General features: G+C 36.3%; 1 protein-coding gene across 10 annotated transcripts; it reads left to right on the top strand.

The window, feature by feature from the left end:
- Positions 1–5009: 5009 nt before the first annotated feature.
- Positions 5010–18361, top strand: Nep3 (Neprilysin 3). Of its 10 annotated transcripts, none has more exons than XM_071795253.1 (14): positions 6380–6737; positions 8537–8611; positions 9841–9960; positions 10286–10442; positions 10763–10972; positions 11064–11344; positions 11993–12091; positions 12183–12353; positions 12751–12899; positions 13261–13483; positions 13805–14264; positions 14625–14771; positions 14852–14991; positions 15140–18361. In XM_071795253.1, the coding sequence occupies exons 3-14, from the start codon at positions 9841–9843 to the stop codon at positions 15314–15316; spliced, it is 2334 nt and encodes a 777-aa protein (XP_071651354.1). In that variant the 5' UTR covers positions 6380–6737; positions 8537–8611; the 3' UTR covers positions 15317–18361. The 10 variants fall into 10 exon arrangements, with proteins under 10 accessions (XP_071651348.1, XP_071651349.1, XP_071651354.1 ...); XM_071795252.1 differs by having other exon boundaries at positions 8326–8611; XM_071795247.1 differs by lacking the exons at positions 6380–6737; positions 8537–8611 and adding an exon at positions 5010–5251.
- The last annotated feature ends 264 nt before the right edge of the window (positions 18362–18625 follow it).

Below are 18625 nucleotides of genomic sequence, written 5' to 3'. Positions count from 1 at the left end.
GGCTGCGCGTTATATCGTATAGCTTTAATAAGCTCTAGTCTCTGAACGATCTTCTCACCGTAATGTGCAATCATGTATCCGCGCGGTATCAGTACACTGTAAGATACCGTGAATCTAATGTGAAAGAATGTTTATCTGAAATAAAGACACCAAATATTTATCGTACAACCAAGATAATCTGTCTTACAAAGGAAATCCACGGAAGTGATTTTTATGAACTCCCTCCGATTTTTATGAACTTTTAATAAGCTGTTGTATTCTAAGTCAAAATAAGGGACACATTTTTTTTACAACTTGCCTATATTGCATGTTTAGGAAATAAAACATTCCTTTGAAAAAAGTTAGGGTTTAATTCCCCTTAGGGATGAATATCGACGAAACTATAAAAAAGAAAATAATTCTTTAAATTAAAAATTTAATGATTTTTATATACATAATCATGGAAGTTTTTCTTGCGCACAGGTAGAACAGCGTATTTATATAAAAGTCAAATATGAATGAACCAAAGTGCAGGCGCGAAATGACGCACGAAAGGCGAAATTAATTACGCATATTTTTAATGCGATGCCATGCACTACTTGAATTATGTAGATTTATGAAATACGTGTTACAATATAGTTGAATTGTGCAATATGGATATATTTTGCGCAAATTATGGTAAGCTTCATCGGGGAAAGGTACTTTATTATTTGCATTAATAACATTTAGAATTGCTTTTTTTTATCATTAATGCAAATAATGAAACACCGCTTTGCCCCGTGAAGCATACCACAATTTGCGCACGATATATCCATGTTGCACAATTGAAAACTACTGCAACATATATTCCATAAGTCTTATATAATTCAACTAGCGGCATCGCATTAAAAATATGCACAATTGATTTTGCCCCTCGTGCGTCATTTCGCGCCTGCGACTTTGGATCATTCATATTTGACTTTTATATCTTGATACTATGACCTTACTGCATATTCGACTGTTCTATAAACGTCGATCGTTCGGTGCGCGATAAAAACTTCCATGATTATATATAAAATGTTCTCCAAACGTATTTATCATCGTCATTTTCTATTCCTGGAAAATGCGAACAGAACGTGTTGAAGAATCGAACGCATGGACGGGCATGGATAGCGTGTGCATAGAGAGGTTTTCTAATTAATTCTCGAAAATGATTTTTCGAAACATAACTTTATTTTTTACATATGGCTGAGTTTATAATAAAATAATCTTTGATTTGGTGATTCAAAAATTTCAAAATTTACAAAAAAGTTTAGTATAGTAATATTTTAAAAGAAATAAAAAATATAAATATTTTTTTCTCATTGTTTTAAGTTGGAAGAGCATGAGTTTCGGGGATTTTTATAAGAAAGTTTAATTTATTTTTTTTACAACAAAAAAGTGATATCAAAAATACATATATTGAACAACATTCAAAATTTTTTTCGTTGAAAAATATTGTAAATCAAGGAAGTTACGGCCACTCCTGATTTTTCAGAGGTGTCGTGCGGTGTACACGATAACTCCAAACCAAATCATCTGAAATCAAAAAACCAAAAAGATTCTGTTAGTATATGAATATATCTTGTTTGTGAACGAAGGAATTTTTGAAAAAATAATTTTTGACAAAATGGCAGTTGTTTTAAGGAAAAGCGCAATTTTTCGGGTTCTTAATTTTTCGTTTTTCTTCAATAAAAAAGTTTTTATTAAAAAAAACCCCTTTGTTCACGAACAAGATATTTACGAATTATGTAATCTTGGAAGCGTAATTCAAATTTCGGCTCGAGATTCCAATAATCACTGGATTCAGTTGTGGGATGAATCGTCTCAGATTGTACCCCCGAAATCAAGATTATTTTCTCCACCGTTGTCGCATCCGTGTAACTTTAAAACCAAAATGCTCAAACTAGTGTTTAAGGGCAGTTCGCAGGTTTCTTACACAAAGCTATTAGATGCTGTGATGCTCATCGGTACATCAAAATTGATCCTATCTAGAAATCCTAACGAGAGTTTAACTAATCTGTTCCAAAAAATTAACTACATGTACTCTCCATACCATGACGATGTTCATAATTTAACAGCAGATTCAAAAAATGCACACTTGGATATAGTTCATCTGCAACAGAATTTTTCCAAATACTGTGTTATTTGTAAAAGGTATTATTATCATCGACATTAAATAATATTTGAATCCATTTTTTCTGTTAATATAAAAAATTAATTTAAAAATTAATTTTTTCCGATAATATTTGCAGTGACATAAGAAGGGTTTCTTATAAGAATAATTTGAAGCACAAAAATGTATCTCAGGAGGTAACCCCTGGTTATGAGCAACCTCTTGATCAGAGATATCCGCGTCGTATTTTATTGAAAAGTAATTCGAATTGTGCCAAGAGTATGAAACTCTCATTGGATGAATCCAAGGAGCTATCACGTTGCAGTTTATCTGCGCTTCCTGTAAAGTATTCTAAGTCTATTTCTCATCACAATATTTATTACAATAATGACATTTCGTACTTTGAGTATCAAAGTATTTATTTTGTATTATATTAATTATATTTTATCTTTACAGAATGAAATGCTACTAATAATATTTAAATACTTAGATGTGGTAACATTATGCCGCATGAATGAAGTAAATAATAGCCGCTTTGATATTTTAACACGGGATCCTCTACTCTATACACGTTTGAACATGCGATATATTAGCTCTGTCAAATATATGTGCGATATATTTTGTTATTTTACACCTAGATGTAAATATTTGCAACAATTAGATCTTACAGGATGCAACTTTGATGTTAATGATTTCGTAAACTTTCTTGATAATTGCGGCAGGCGTTTAACGCATTTAAGATTAAGTGACTGCGGGGATGAGGATGACTTCTTTATCAACTTAAATCCTGTCCTACTTAAAACTTCAGAGACATGCAAAAATTTGAAAGGTATATGCATATATTATTATAATTGTCAAGATTAATTGTAAATTGTATAACAATTTGTAATACAAAATTTTTTTTAGAATTGGATCTATTTTATTCTTATGTAGACGACGAAGGACTTTCGTATCTCGAGAGGCTAAATAATTTGGAACATTTAAACCTTTCTCATTCTCGTGTAAGAACGGTAAGAACCGAACGTCTTTGCAAAATACTGCAAAATAATCAACGGATGCGTCAGTTAACGGCAGACCGGATAAACGATGCAGTTGTAATAGAGTTGGGAAATTCGTGTCGAGACTTGGAAGTAATAGGTTTACTGGACGCATGTTATCTTACATCGCAGGGTATTAATGCTCTCGCTAACTGTAAGAATTTACAAAAAGTGAAAATTAGTCTGTAAGTGTGTGTTAAATTTTCTTTTAAAACACACAGTATTCTTTATTGAAATTTGTTTGCTTCTTTTGCGAGCATCTTGAAAAAGTTACATGAATTTTCTCTTTGCAATTAAAGTACTGTACTAATTACATTATTTTTTGTTACAGATGTGGATACGAAGCTGATGATGATAGCTTGTTTAGATTACTTTCCTCTTATCAAAACTTGCAAGAAGTTTATTTGTCCCATGTTTTCCTCACTAAACACCGGTTGGAATTACTAGCGCAGTGCAAAAACTTAAAAATGTTATATCTTGATAACGCAAAATTTAAAACATTTGTGACACCTGATAATTGTTCCGTTATTTTGAAACAATGTCCTAAACTGCAGGAGCTTTATTTCATGTTCTGTAAAATATATCAATTGGATAATCAATTGGTTAATCAATTCAAAAAAAGATATCCGCACGTGTCCGTCTATACATTCAGATGCAAATAATTGAAATAGTTTTTGTTTAATAGATTAGGACAAATCAATTTACTTTTTATATTTTTATACTTACAAATTTACTTTATAAAAATTATCTGATAAATTCGGTTTAAAATAAGTTAATGTTTAATAAAAACGAAATATTCACATTTATTTATAGTTTTGTTATTTTCGAACCGTTTTATCTTTCTTTTATTTTTCATAATTTGAATTTTTTGGGCGATGGTGTCATTTCTTTGTATGAAATAATTTTTCAGCGAAATACTAGAAAAACTATATTAATAATTACTTTTACACGATTCTTTGAAGATTAATTGATCGAAATTCTTCTCAAATTTACTCTTTAATTAGATATTAATCCTCGACGCAAATGTGTTACGAGTGATAGTGATATTTGCGGAATAACAATAAAAGAAAATTAACTGTATGTTTTGTTATGAATTTATTTAATGAAATTATAAAAATTTAAAAAAAAAGATAGCTGTGAGATTGTTGAGATTTATGTTAATTTATTTCAATTTTTACGAAGAAATAATTGAAGTTAAAGATTAGAATTAGGAACGATATGTTAAAGCGAATTTCTTTCTATTCCGCATTCGGCATATCTTCAGTAGTAGACGATGCTTTCATATCGGCCAGTAGTAAATGGTGAGTATGCATCAGAAGTAGAAGTAGTACAAGTTTAAAATTATATAGAATTATTCGAGGAATTCGAGAAATTCGTTTCCAAGGAAATAAATGTCATTGAATTTTTCTATCTTTGCAATATTTACTTTTTCCCTCAAAAGAGTCGCGTAGACTAAATGTGCTGGTGCAACAAATGAACGACGGTCTTGTTCAGTCGCTTAGTTTTCCGAGTTTTTCAGCCGTTCGTTTTCCTGCGCGATCTTTAAATACCTCGCCACACATCGACCACAGCTAACGTGACAAGACTCGGTGTATCAGTATCACGATGATAAGGCGATAGTCGCCGTGAGGCGACGATAAGAGATGGCAGGTAGAACCGGACGGGCGAGAAATCAATATAAACGGGTTTCGCGGGGTCGTGGGACGTGTGGTGCGGGTTGGACGGGGGTTGGCGCGACGGAGGGTGATGGCAAAGGCATCCCTCCCCCGTTGAGAGAGAGCAGCCGCCGAAAGCCGATTGCAGCGCATTTTACCGGCCACGCTGGCGAAAACGGTGGAAAATGCCGTAGTCCCGCTGGCAGCCTTGGAAACACCCAGTGAAGACGATCTTGCCTTCTCTCCCCCCGCCTCCCGCCTCCTCTCTTTCTCTCTCCCCGTACGGCCTCCACACCCTCGTTTCTCTCTGCCCTTTTTCGTCCGGCGATCGCTGCCCCCTGTCTCGCGTGTGGGCGCAACGTATTCCACCCTCAATGGTGAATCAATAATTAAGGTGACAGTGCAGTGGGTGCGCGATCGTGTGCCGGGTCAAGATGTCGGTGAAGGTGAGTCCTCGTATACGTGCGTCCGATGAATGCGATGCGAGCGTATATGGCGGTTCCGGTTCCCCGACGTGGGGGACTCCCGGTTGACCGGTCCGGCGAAATAGCTTCAGCTGGAGCCGAGGCCGCTCTGGCGAAACGCGTCTCCCCGCGTTCCGCTGGGAGTGCTACTATTATGTAACGCGTACGAGAGATTTCGAATATTGACATTTTATGGCATATAGCGATAGAGGGAGAAGGAGAGAGGAGAAAGAGAGAGAGAAAGAGGGAGCGAAGCTTAACGAAGCTAGTATCGTCTTCTTCATTATCGCCAGCAATGAGCATTAATGATCGTAGGTCATGGCTTTATCACGCATGCATGCGACGTGGATTTAAGCGTGGCATTTATCTTGACCTAGTGCGTTCTTAGTAATGCGTAAATGCGATTAGTCGAGGGCGATTACTCGCGTGATAATGCGACGTGATAATGTATCTTCCTCCGCTGCTTCGCGCCTAAATACACGCAGACGTGTAAGCAGACGTGATTATCGCGTTGCGAATAACGCACCGCGATAATTTAAATTCTTCCCGTGTTCCCGTACTCCAAAATTCCGAAATGAGATCCGCGCGACTATGGAAACAAAAATCTTCATAATTAATATAAAATATCTATGTATATTCCGAGGCAAATTTTTTATGTCGAAATTATCGTTTTATTTTTCGACAGAATTGCGCTCTTGTCCGCCGCGATTGACGTTCTTTAAAACACTGTATTGATTTCTCTTTGTATGAAACTTGAGTTTATCAGAACATCGTCTTCCTTTCCTTTTGTTTTCACGTGTACGCGACGACGTGTTCAGTAGTCCTGCGCAGTCCGCCGTAGTGTTTTACGACGACGTTGTGCATTGTGATCGTGTTAAAAGGCCGGCTGCGATTTGTTGATCTTATTACGGTATAATGTCCGCGCGGAGTCGACCGCCGCGAAATATTTTAAATGGCAATAACGGCGTCACAAGTGTCCGTTTCCTGTCCCTGTCCCGGAGCGCGAAGCCTTTCGTCGAAGGCGAAGATATGGAGCCGAGGCCGAGGGTGCTCGCGCGCGCAGACACGCGTAGTGCGCGCGGCGCGGCGGCGGGCGCGTGCGTGCTCGGGACGCGCGCGCTTTTCGGCACGCACTCACGCACGCATATACGCGCGAGTGCACGAGTGCAGGCGAGTTGTGTCGTAGTCAGCGCGTAACCACCGGCGCCGGCACGCATCGCTCGCTCCGCCCTTTCGCGCGCGCGGAGCTCCGGAAAAGCGAATCGGAGTAAACGCAAATTACGAGAGTGCTCGTGAAAGTATACACTCGTCCTTCGTCTCAAAGCCTTTGTGAGCGATGCGTGACCTGATACTCCTCCTTTGACATTTGTTAATTGTCTTTCTGAAAAGTAAATTAATTACGGTAAAAGGAACCCGTGTTGAAACGATATGTGATGTAATTAGCAACCTTGTGCGTTGTGTGCGTATGGTACGTCGGAAATTCTCTAGCTATAATACTGTCGACGAAGATGAGGATCTTTTGTGAAAATCTGATTATAACTTTTCGCTTTTTCCAATTTCCAACTTTGAATTTTACTAAATTATTAGTAATTTAACTAATTAAACTAATACAGAGATTAGAAGTTTAAGTCGGATTTTTACTTTTTTTTTGAAAGCTACTTGGTTGAAATTTATTCAGGACTTTTTAATCGCTTGCAATTCAAAAATAATTACTGTTTTATCGTATTTATATTAATAAATCAATTCTCTCTCTTTTTTCTCTCTCTCTCTCTCTCTCTCTCTCTCTCAAAATTATTTTATGGATATATAGGTAAAAAAGAGGCAATGAATTTTGTATGAACCACAAGATTGATAATGTCAGTATATAGTATAATGAATCGCGTCTGCCGACTTACGAATAGTCGTACCATAATTAATTGCCAGATATATTTTAGAACGTCACGTCCGTGCAAAATATTACCGTTCATTTTTCAACCCTTTTCCAAAATATAAAATTAAAGAAATCCAAGTACAAAAAGTTCGCGATTTACGAAACTTACTTAAAATGTGTGACTTACGTACTGAAAACAAATATCTCATAAATCGAGCGCTTGTTATATTCAAAATTTCCGTGGAAAACATGTTTTCCCACCGTCTCCTTTGTAAATTTAGTTGGCATATTTCAAATCGGAAATGTTTGCGCGCAAAACGTAGGAGATTTGCCGGAATGACGTTTCCTCTTTCGTATACAGAGAGCGAAGAAGAGAGATAGCCGGCGTGATGCGTTCGTAGCACATGCAACGTGTTTGTCAATCTGTCATTTGTTTTCGCATACGATGACGTAAATGCTATATCAGCGAATCTCATCTTGAACGGAGGCTGCGGGTCAATATTATACGCGTATACTTGGACGGACGAGGACTGAGGCTCTCGTATTCACGCGTCTCTCGTTCAAGCGCGGTGCGCGATATATATTCCTGCCAGGCCATGTGTCACAACCAGGCCGGTACAGATTCTCCGCGTTCACCGCTGAATGCGCGAGTAATTTTGAATTCGTGTCGAATTACAATCGATAAGTATAACGACGCGAGAGCTCTCTCGGTGTTTATACGATAAACGAGAGAGAGAGAGAGAGAGAGAACGAGCCTGTCAAATAAAATAAGCCTGCCCCGATATCATTCGAGCGCGGCGCGCCTTCGGAACGTTCGACGTTCTAGCTTGTAGAGTCGAGGACAAATCGTATTTTTAGTACGGTCTAAAATCGTAGCGTTGCTGCGAAGTTTGCGAGTGAATTTTGCATCCTCGGCGAGTAGCCACCGCGGAGATCGTACGTACACATCAGTTCGACCGTTGAGGATCATCAAAGAGTGATTGTTTCATATTACCAAACCCGTGAGCACTGACTGCGATTTTCGAGAGCTAATTTTTTCAGCTTCCCGAAAAGCCCGATTTCATAGTTATAACTACGAAGTAAAGGATGGAAATAAACGGGAAAATCTCGCGTTGAAACTTGACGATAATCGCGGTATTACGTTGCGGTCGAATAATTCAGGATTAAATGGAATTGAATTGATTAGAGAACGGTGACCCGCTGCGCTACTCCAGAGGGTATTTGCAACTGACGTTCCGTGGATTTCATATCCACCGCGATGTAGTGTAGCCCCACGAGTATCATTTTGCATGTGAACGCTGATATCTGTGTTTCAACGTTTAAATTGAGACTTATTGCGCCTATATTGTACTTCCACTCGACAAACTGTGCCACAAAAACAAACATCTGCTATGCAGATGGGGATCAGCGAGATACAAACATAAAGCGTGTCTCTTCCGCGGAAGCCGTGTCTTCCATGAAAATTTTTCGCGGTGAGTCCTACTGATCGACACACATTCTCAGATTATTTCGTTAAGAAAAAGAAGGATAAGACACATAGTCCGAAATGCTTGACTCAAGATTGGTGAATTTCAAAATCGTGGCGGACGAATTTCTATTTTTTAAATAAAAGATGCAGATAATTACCAAACATTTTAACATTTTAACTCTTCCTTTACCTTTCTGATACATGTATGTATGTAATTACATCAGAAATGAAAAGTAATTATTGAAATTAATTTTTATTGCTTTTTGCTTTAATCAAATTAGATTTTTGTTTTCCAAAAATCTGAATTTAAAATTTACATATTAAGAGATTTTATAACAAATGGCCTTCCACACGAAATACGGCGCGGGAAAAAAATGCTTATAAATTTGCTTAAAAAATCTATCAAAATTAATGTCAGAGTTTCTGGAATTTCTAATATGTTAAAGTTTCGCAGCTATTATTTTACATTGGATAAAAGAGAGTTGCGTTATAATGATATGCTAATGAATTTTATGTAAATATTATCAATAATTTTGGAGGTGAAAGATGACACATATCTTATCGAAAAAGCAATTTAAGTATAATGTTAGCGATGAAATAGTATCTATATGAGACGACATGAATAAGATGACATGCCATAATTATTATGAACATGACTTCTTTCGTTTCTTTTGATCATTAATAAATTTGTAATATCTGTTTTTTTTTTAACGTGAATACGGAAGAAATAAATAAATCCATATTTTTGTTATACGAAGTGATGACAGTATCTATATTATCAAGCCTTATGATAAAAAGCTCTTAAACCGTATCAACGTCGTCGTTATTTAATCAACTAACGAGAGGAGCGACGTTACACACGGCCGCATGCGACATAGCCAACTAATTGTCTTATCTTAAACATACGCGAGTGGCAAATCTCACTTTATCTTTGTTTGCGAAAATCACAGTGGCAAAGAAAATATTGAACTTTTTCGAAATCCATCGCGATTCGCGTCGTCAATGTTTACTTTTTCGTAATAATCCCAATAAAACCGTGCCCCGATTTTTCGACGCGCAAGTCGTGTGCAAACGTTTTATTTGTTATTTGTAAATCTACGCGATGCAGCGTACGAGCCGCGCGTATATCGGCAGCTCGTTACATTCAGTTTAAATATGGCTTCAATTGCCTTAATCTGACGTCAAAAAATCTTTCCGCGCGCGAAATTTATTTCTAACGTAATTGTTGTTCAGATGACGAGGTACAAACAGGCCGAATTCGAGGATGAAGACAGCAGCAGCATCGGCTCCGTCGCCCTAAATAGCGAAGGCATCAGCACATCCGCCACGCATATAAGATACCATACGGTGAGCGTACGTTTCCCAATATTAAGTTTCCAAATAATTTAAATTGCAAAGGCAGTCTTGAAAGTGAAATTAAGTTTAATTTTTATCGAGCTCACGCATTCAGTCAAGAATGTATTTATGTTATTAATAACAACGGCAATAATAACATAAATACTGCCCAAAAGAAGTACAGTAGTTTTATTTGTAATACGAACATTCTTACATTTTTATATTCCTTGAAAAAAATATTTTAGAAAAATTATCGCTTCGGTATTATAGTTCTAAATCAATAATGAGATGCGACGGCTTTGAACACTTTGCAGTATTGATCGATACGATTTTGTTGTCGTAGGGTACAACGATGTGGAAGGCGAGAAGTATTTTGGAGAGATGCCTTCTTATAATCTGTGCCGTTTTGCTGCTAACGATCGTGGTACTCGCCATTGTAATCAGCAGCAAAAATGGTTGGGACGAGGCCCAGATTCTTCACGTCACCTCTCACGGAGAAGGTAAAAAAAGTCATCATGATTACTTCATATAACAACTATAAGATCTCGTTTTGCGGCAATTTAAATTATTATATATTTCGATATTGGTTTCGCGATTTATTTGACGCAAATTTCCTTTCTTTGTAAATCCTGTGCATATATTAATGAAATCCGTTATACGCAATCAGCGGTTTTTTTTTTATTCTGGATATTTGTTTTACCCTGATCGTACTTTTATTTATAGCGTAATTGAAGAACACTTATCACAACTATTAACAACATTTAATTCTAATTAACGTCGACATTAGTGCATTCAGTTTCCTGCTTACGAATTGTTGCAGATGGCACGCATTGTCTCACGGAACAATGCGTAACAGTGGCGGCTTCCTTAATTAATAGTATAGATAATTCCGTCGATCCGTGCGACGATTTCTACGAATACGCATGCGGCGGCTGGAAAAAGAAAAATCCCATTCCGGATGGGAGAAACGTTTGGGGCACGTTCGGCAAGCTGGAGCAGGATAATCAACTAGTCGTCAAGAATGTTCTCGGTAATGATTCGTATAAATGAGCATAATTGACGAGCCTGACAAACATTTATGTAAATATCTATTAAGTTTGTCGTTTCATTTTTCCGCGCAGAAAAACCGCTTAGCGAGATGAAATCAAAAGCCGAGAAGAAGGCCAAGTATTATTATCTGTCCTGCATGGACGCGAACGAGACGATCGAGACGCTCGGGGCGAAGCCGATGTTGGAACTGTTGGAAAATATCGGCGGCTGGAACATCTCTGGCAAATTCAACATCAGCGCGTGGTCCCTGCAAAACAGCATGCATGTTCTGCAAAACGTTTATAACATGGGCGGTTTATTCTCTTGGGGAGTGAGCGAGGACGACAGAAACAGCACTAGATACATAATCCAGGTATAAGCGGATTACAGTAGATTAGACTAAGAATGTATGTGTGTGTGTTTGTGAGAAAGAGGAATATTGGAATGCACAATTCTCTCTCTCATAAATTCTGACGCGAATTATAGATCGTCTAAATGGGTATTAGACAATAAATAAATCGATTATTGTCATTTTCTCTATATGCAAACCTTGCTTTAATTATAATAATTGTGATAATTAGAATTTTTGTTCCTGCTATTATCGTTGTAGTAGTAGCGCGTAGGTAATTAGAGCAGAGCAGTGAATTGAGTTAATGTGAAACTCATGTCTCATGTCAAGAGAAATACGTTATATCTTTTTGACGAGTAAATATGTAACGGAATTTTTATAAAAGTTGTAGTTTTCTTGTATTAATTATTCTAATAATAATTTAATAATAAATTTCAATAATTTAATATAATTAAATTTACTTAATATTAATTTTTTATATGTTAAAAATTAATCGATTTACTTTATCTAAGAAAGATAGGATTACATAATAGCAGAAAAATTTCTTTGCGTTAATAAAGTATAACATTTTTTGATATTATTGTAATGCCAGTTAACATATATTTACATATATGTTTTTCATTATATATTATATAAGTACAATATATATATTACATCTTTTATTTTTTCAAGATTGATCAAGGGGGTTTAACACTACCAACTGCGGACAATTACCTCAACGTATCCGAGCACGGCAAGGTTCTAACCGCCTATTTGGACTACATGACGAAGGTACAAAATTAATAAGTACTCACGAACATTTATTCGCGTCGCATTTCCTCGAGGGCGAATGTCGAGTACAGGTACTCGTGCACGTTTTCAGATCGGCGTGCTCTTAGGTGGCGAAGAGAATACAACGAAGAAACAGATGCAAGATGTAATCGCCTTCGAGACTAGGCTCGCGGAGATCACTATACCGCCCGAGGAACGCAGGGACGAGGAGAAGATGTACAATTTAATGTCGTTGAATGACTTACAAAAAAAAGCACCTTTCGTACGTTTGCCGTCTTTAATTCTATCATATATTTCGATTACTGGTAATATTTCGCAATTATTGCGAATACAACTTCTGTAATTTTCCGTTGTTGCAACACGTCCTTCAATAATTTGATATATTATCTTGCATCCTGATAGCGTGACCACGTTCTAATATGATTTCCTGTATATCCTCCTATCATATCCTATTATGATATTCCACCACATCCTACTAGCATATCCTATATGTTATCAGCCCATTTTCTATACCATTCTATCATATTACCATGTTATATTTTATCACATCCTTTTAAAAATAGGAATTTGTGGATGCTTTTCCAAATAGGGCCGATTACTCTTTTACGAGTAAAGAATATCGACAAAATATGATAAACGCAATTTCTCTATGTGTTTAGATGTCGTGGGTGGAATTCTTCCAAAACGCCACGCGTCTCGTAAACAAGAAGATCAATAGTAAAGCTATGATCGTAAATTTTGCACCGGAGTATTTCGGAAATTTGACGAAAGTCGTGCAGGAATATAACAGGACAACTTCCGGAAAGATGTACGTATATTTGCGAGGTGCATCGGATATGGCGCACTTGCTTCGAAGCGCGGTTGTTGAAAACCAAATTGATTTATATAATAATTTTTTCATTTAATTGATTAAAATATAATTTTATCTCAACGAATTTTTATCTTTATGTTCCATCGCTGGGAGATTCTTAAAATTGAGATATGTTTAACAAAAACTATTACAAGTAAACTTGTTTAAATATAATTTCTATCGATGAAATGTCGAACACACGAAGTTTATCAAGAAACGGCGTTTTGACAATTTCGTGCGCAATTTCTGAATCACGCGTTGTGTGTATTCATAAAATCATTCCATCACTCTTTTTCTCCATCTTTTTTTCTTTCCGCAGAATATTGAATAACTATCTGGTTTGGCAGACCGTGAGGTCCTTGACGGCGTTCCTCTCGAAGCCGTTTCGCGAAGCTTACAAGGGCTTGCGGAAAGCTTTGCTCGGTATGGAAGGCCACGAAGAGCAGTGGCGTTATTGCGTTAATGATGTTAATAACGCCATGGGTTTCGCCATTGGCGCGATGTTCGTCAGAGAGGTTTTTCAAGGCAAGAGTAAACCTATGGTTAGTTTGTATTTGTGTCCCGATTTAAGAAAATTGTATTTTTAATATGTACCTATTTTTAGAAAACGTATCTTATAAATTATAATATTAAATTATTTTATTTCAGAGATGTTGATAATTAAATATATATTAAATATATATATCATATATTATTATATATTTAATATTATGTAATATATATTTAGATTCGTCTGAAACGACGAATTATTATTTCTCATTTTAGAGACGCTAAAGACAATTTAATATTATAAATTTATGACTCGAAATACGTTTTCTAATTTGCAGAATAATATTTCAATTTCTTTCAATTGTTGTTTCCAGGCGGAGGAAATGATCAATCATATTCGCAAGGCGTTCACGAAAAACTTTAAGAATCTAAACTGGATGGACGCAGAGACGAGAAACGCCGCCGAGGAGAAAGCAAACGCGATCACCGACATGATCGGCTTCCCGGACTTCATTCTGCAGGCCAGCGAACTCGACGAGCGTTATAGGGACTTGTCGATTAAACAAAACGAATATTTCCAGAACACATTGCGCGTGAACAAGTACAGTTTCCGTAAAAATCTCGAGAAGCTCGATCAGGTGGTGAATAAGACCACTTGGATAATGACACCGCCGGCCGTGAACGCTTATTACACGCCTACCAAAAATCAAATGGTCTTCCCTGCCGGTATTCTTCAGAGCCCGTTCTACGATATGAAGAATCCCTATAGCTTGAACTTCGGCGGCGTAGGCGTAGTTATGGGGCACGAATTAACGCACGCCTTCGATGACCAAGGTATGATTTTTAAAGATAAAGTTAGTTAAATTCTTATAATCTTATAGTATAAGAGAACAAGACAATTATTCATTTGATATGTAATAAAGTCAATTATATAATTATTATAAAGAAAAATTTACTTCAAATCGAAGTAAATTTATATTCAAATCTATATTTAAAAATGAGTATTGAAAATATCTTGGAATATTTTATATTTATGTATTATATAAAGATTTTCACACGCTCGTATATTGATAAAAATGTATCTTAATAATTTTCCAATAATTTTCTTCATACTTCGTATTTATTCTACTCATTCATTTATTTAAAAACAATTTTACCTACACGCTAGTTACGTATTTGATTAATATCGGACAGGTCGAGAGTACGACTTGCATGGAAATCTGCACCACTGGTGGAACGACGCTACGGTGGAGCGATTTAAAAATAGAACCGAATGCTTCGTGGAACAATATAACCAATATCAAGTACAAGGTCGAAATATAAATGGCCGACAGACGCTGGGTAATTTTATTGATTACAAATAATTGCTTATACCGATGACGGAAGTATTAGAATTTAGACCGATCGATTGTGATACACAGGAGAGAATATCGCCGACAACGGGGGCCTTAGGGCAGCGTATCACGCTTATCTCTCGATGACTAAGAGCTACAAGGATCAACTGCCGCTACCCGGTCTCAATCTGACGCATCGTCAACTATTTTTCCTAAATTTTGCTCAGGTTATTATCGATAACGATGTTATTGACTGATATTAAATCAACAGAGAAATTTTTACTCTCTCTCTCTCTTTTACTTTTATAATTCGATTATTTTTATGAAGATGCGAAGCATCGATGGTCGCTTTAATCACGGGAGAATTGTCCACAGATTTGGTGCTCCTCCATAACGTCCGAGACGGTAACTCTTCAGATCGAGAAGGATACTCACAGTCCGCCGAAGTACCGGGTGATAGGACCACTTTCGAATATGCCAGAATTCTCGACGGAGTTCAACTGCCCTAAGGACTCGAAGATGAATCCCGTACATAAGTGCGAAGTGTGGTAACGCCTCATGTGTAACCCGACTGATTCATCGAGGACAGTTCGGTTGAACGTGATTTTCGGCGTCGCTTCGGGGAGACCGTCGACGAGGCTTCCACGTTACGCCGTCGCGTAACGAGAGACACGTGGAACATATATGGGACTTGCTCCGGGCATCGGACTGTGCATTTTTTAATTCCTTTACATATCAATATTTACCGTGAGGATAGCCGTTTTAAATTTCACACACGTCTCTCTTATTGTCAGCGTATGGTTTTGCCACACAACTCTCAAACGTGCGAGCTCGAAAACAATTATCAGGAAACGTTGGCACCTTCTTTCAGCTGAGGAAATTTATTGACAAATTTTTAATCGGCTTTCTCAAAGCGATGATTATTCTTCAAGCTTCTCTATTATTATTATTATTTGTTTTCTAAATATCTAAATCTTGGAATTAACAATTCACACTGAATTCTCTGTCAGCAAGTCAAGACTTATACGAGTTACTTAGATCGTGCGAAGTATCACCATACGCATTTTTAATGTCATAAGTTCCGTAGAAGCCATTAGCCGTCTTACGCTAGTAAAAAGTTTATTTTATAAAAACTACTTACTTTTAGCTAGACCGTGCCACCTAGCACACACTTGGCATTCAAGCGAATCGGAGACTTTTCCCGTCTGATGGAAAAACGTATCCGGAAAAAATAACTTGCAATTAGCTGAAAAAAAGCAGTATAGACTTGGAAAGATTCTATTTCGCGAAGCTATATGGATACTTAATCATTTAAATCAAAAGTTGTCTTTAGAATTTCCTCTGGCATTGAAGAGGCTGTAAAAGAAAATCTCACATGTGATTTCCGACATCATAGATTGGATATTTTATTTTGCAGAAATTAATGGCTTTTAATTTAATTTGAATATTAATATACTTTTTATGAGATTACGGTACTACCGGGGTACTTGCATAAATATGTTTGCGAGACGGTGTGTGATCTCATGCCTAACGCAGGATTGTCAAAGTGTAATTCTACATGTACTTTTTCTTCGTTTTGAGTTGCATTGTATTATAGTCTTAAAATATTGCGTATAATAATTGTACGTGCAGAAGTTTACGACGCTTTATTGACGAAGATTGAGTGGCATGTTTGTAAATAATGTGATTTCTAGATCGAAAAGCTTATGCATCTATCACAAGAAGGGCGTATAGACCTTTGCTTGTTAGCATTAATTTTACCATTGTAATTAATAGGAAATGAAAATCTCAGCGCGATGGCCAGCTGCGATGGAGTCAACTCAAAGTGCTAAAGTTTCGTTGCAAATCTTTCGTTGCTAGACGTGGGGTGAAGTCGATAGCGAACATATTTTAGCAGTGTAGATAATATAAGGACTATTAATAATTTTATTTCTTCATATAATAAAAGAGATGATCGCCGAGATAAAGAATTTTGTATCTTTTAATGCAAAGCAGACTTCAAAACTATATACAAGAATGAGAATTTGCGAGGTGTAAAAAAAATACTCACTGCAAAAATTGCGTATCCAAAAATCGGTGAGGATACGTTCTGCAAAGTTATAAATTATCCAAATTTTATCCAGTTTTGCAGAAATGAATTTTCTCCTATTTCTCTCTTAATATCTTCATTTTTTCAGGAATATTGTATTAAAATTAATGGCATAATTATAAATTGTCTAGTTGCTAAATAATGAAAGAAAGTAATTTGATATTCTTAGCTTATCCTTCGTATCATTTTTCCAAAAACAATAAATTATAAGAAATTTAAAAATTATTAAGGGAAATACGATATTTTGTTAATGATTACTGTTTTTTCTATGTAACCTAACGTGTTTCTGTATGTAAATTTTATTCCCGTTATTGTATTTTCCCAGTTATTGCGAAAGGCTCCGATTATGCTGTGAATGTAACGAATATTGCAGCTCTCGGGTGAGTTTTGCACGATTCGAAAGAGATGCCAATCAAAATCCGATCTTTTTTTATTGTGTAGAGCGAAAATAAATACGAATCCGTGCAGTGTCGTTTCGTACGAGGAAAGAGAGTGTTATAGGTAGCCAAATCTTTCATTGTACATTAAATAAGATACACTTATTATCCATGCACGTATAACCAATTTATTTAAGGTCTTACGATCCCAATAATTACCACGACATTCGTATAAGCTGCGACAGGGCGAAAAGAGGATATTAACAATACTCTATAATTAAACACGATTACGCTTAACTTCGTTTTAAGTTGCGCCGTTAAATATTGCGGAAATGTTATTCTCGTCGGAATGTCGTAATGTTAATCCTAGAAGAGCCCTATACATTTCCATAAAATTACGTACTGAAATCACAATTGCCACAAATACATTTCTCATTTTATTTTTCCTATACTAAGCAAAGAGATAAGGGATTTAGTTGATCGGATTCTCTAAGAAGTATCTTAAGACAGAAAATAATCAAATGCATTAATACATTTTTATGCTCGAGAGAGTGTGATATCTCACAAGATAGAAAGCTGCTAAGGTCCCTCGGATATCTAGGATTAAATCTAGGGTATTAGTGTTAATCTCGTCAGATTTGAGAAATCGACGATAACGCGGGAAAGTACCGTGATGCATTCGAAAATCTACGAATCCTTTAGGAATTGCTCCATTCTCCTTCTCTCTCGCTTCCACATCTCCCTCTTGGAGGGTCATAGGTGGCGAAATACATAAAAAAAAAAAAAGCCAAAGTTTCTTTAATTGTAATGTAAGATCCATATAGGCCTTAAATATATGACGCCAATGCATAATGCATTTGTAAATGTCTGTTGTTTATAATTGTGAATAATGTCTTGTAATGAGAGGAGCATCGATTTCTGCGATTATGAGATATTGTTGCGCGTTGTATTTGTGAAAATGCAATTCGCATCGTGGTTCTGTGTAGCGCAGAAAAAAGTGTACTGTCGGTCAATGACGATGTTCGCCACGATTATTTTTCTGTATATTATGTACTATGCTTATATACATATTATTATTAAATCAAAATTAAAGAAACGGAGCCTTCACGCTCACTGCTGGCATTATATTCTGATTATATTTTTTGCATTATTTTTTTCTTCATTAAAATTCGTGTAATATAATGTTTCAAAATAATATTTATTCTTTTAATGAAGATTTCTAAGAGATATTCTTAATAAAAATTTTCTTCCAAATTGAAAGCATAATTAGGAAAGCATATGTAAAAGAATAATTAACAAGGTAAATGATACCGTGTGACATAATATTTTTATCAAGTGTATATATAATTTTCAAAATGCTAAAGGACATCGATCTCATATGATTTATCTTGTTTG

This window comes from Temnothorax longispinosus, chromosome 12 (genome assembly GCF_030848805.1).
Source record: "Temnothorax longispinosus isolate EJ_2023e chromosome 12, Tlon_JGU_v1, whole genome shotgun sequence".
Taxonomy (NCBI): domain Eukaryota; kingdom Metazoa; phylum Arthropoda; class Insecta; order Hymenoptera; family Formicidae; genus Temnothorax; species Temnothorax longispinosus.
Note: the sequence above shows the minus strand (reverse complement) of the source record. Positions and strands in the feature narration are given on the sequence as shown.

Bases quoted from the DNA above. Each gene is read 5' to 3' on its own strand.
- Nep3 (XM_071795247.1), top strand. The intron at 9,961-10,285 runs GTACGTTTCCCA...TTGTTGTCGTAG, and splicing joins TAAGATACCATACGGTGAGC to GGTACAACGATGTGGAAGGC. The intron at 10,443-10,762 runs GTAAAAAAAGTC...GAATTGTTGCAG, and splicing joins CGTCACCTCTCACGGAGAAG to ATGGCACGCATTGTCTCACG.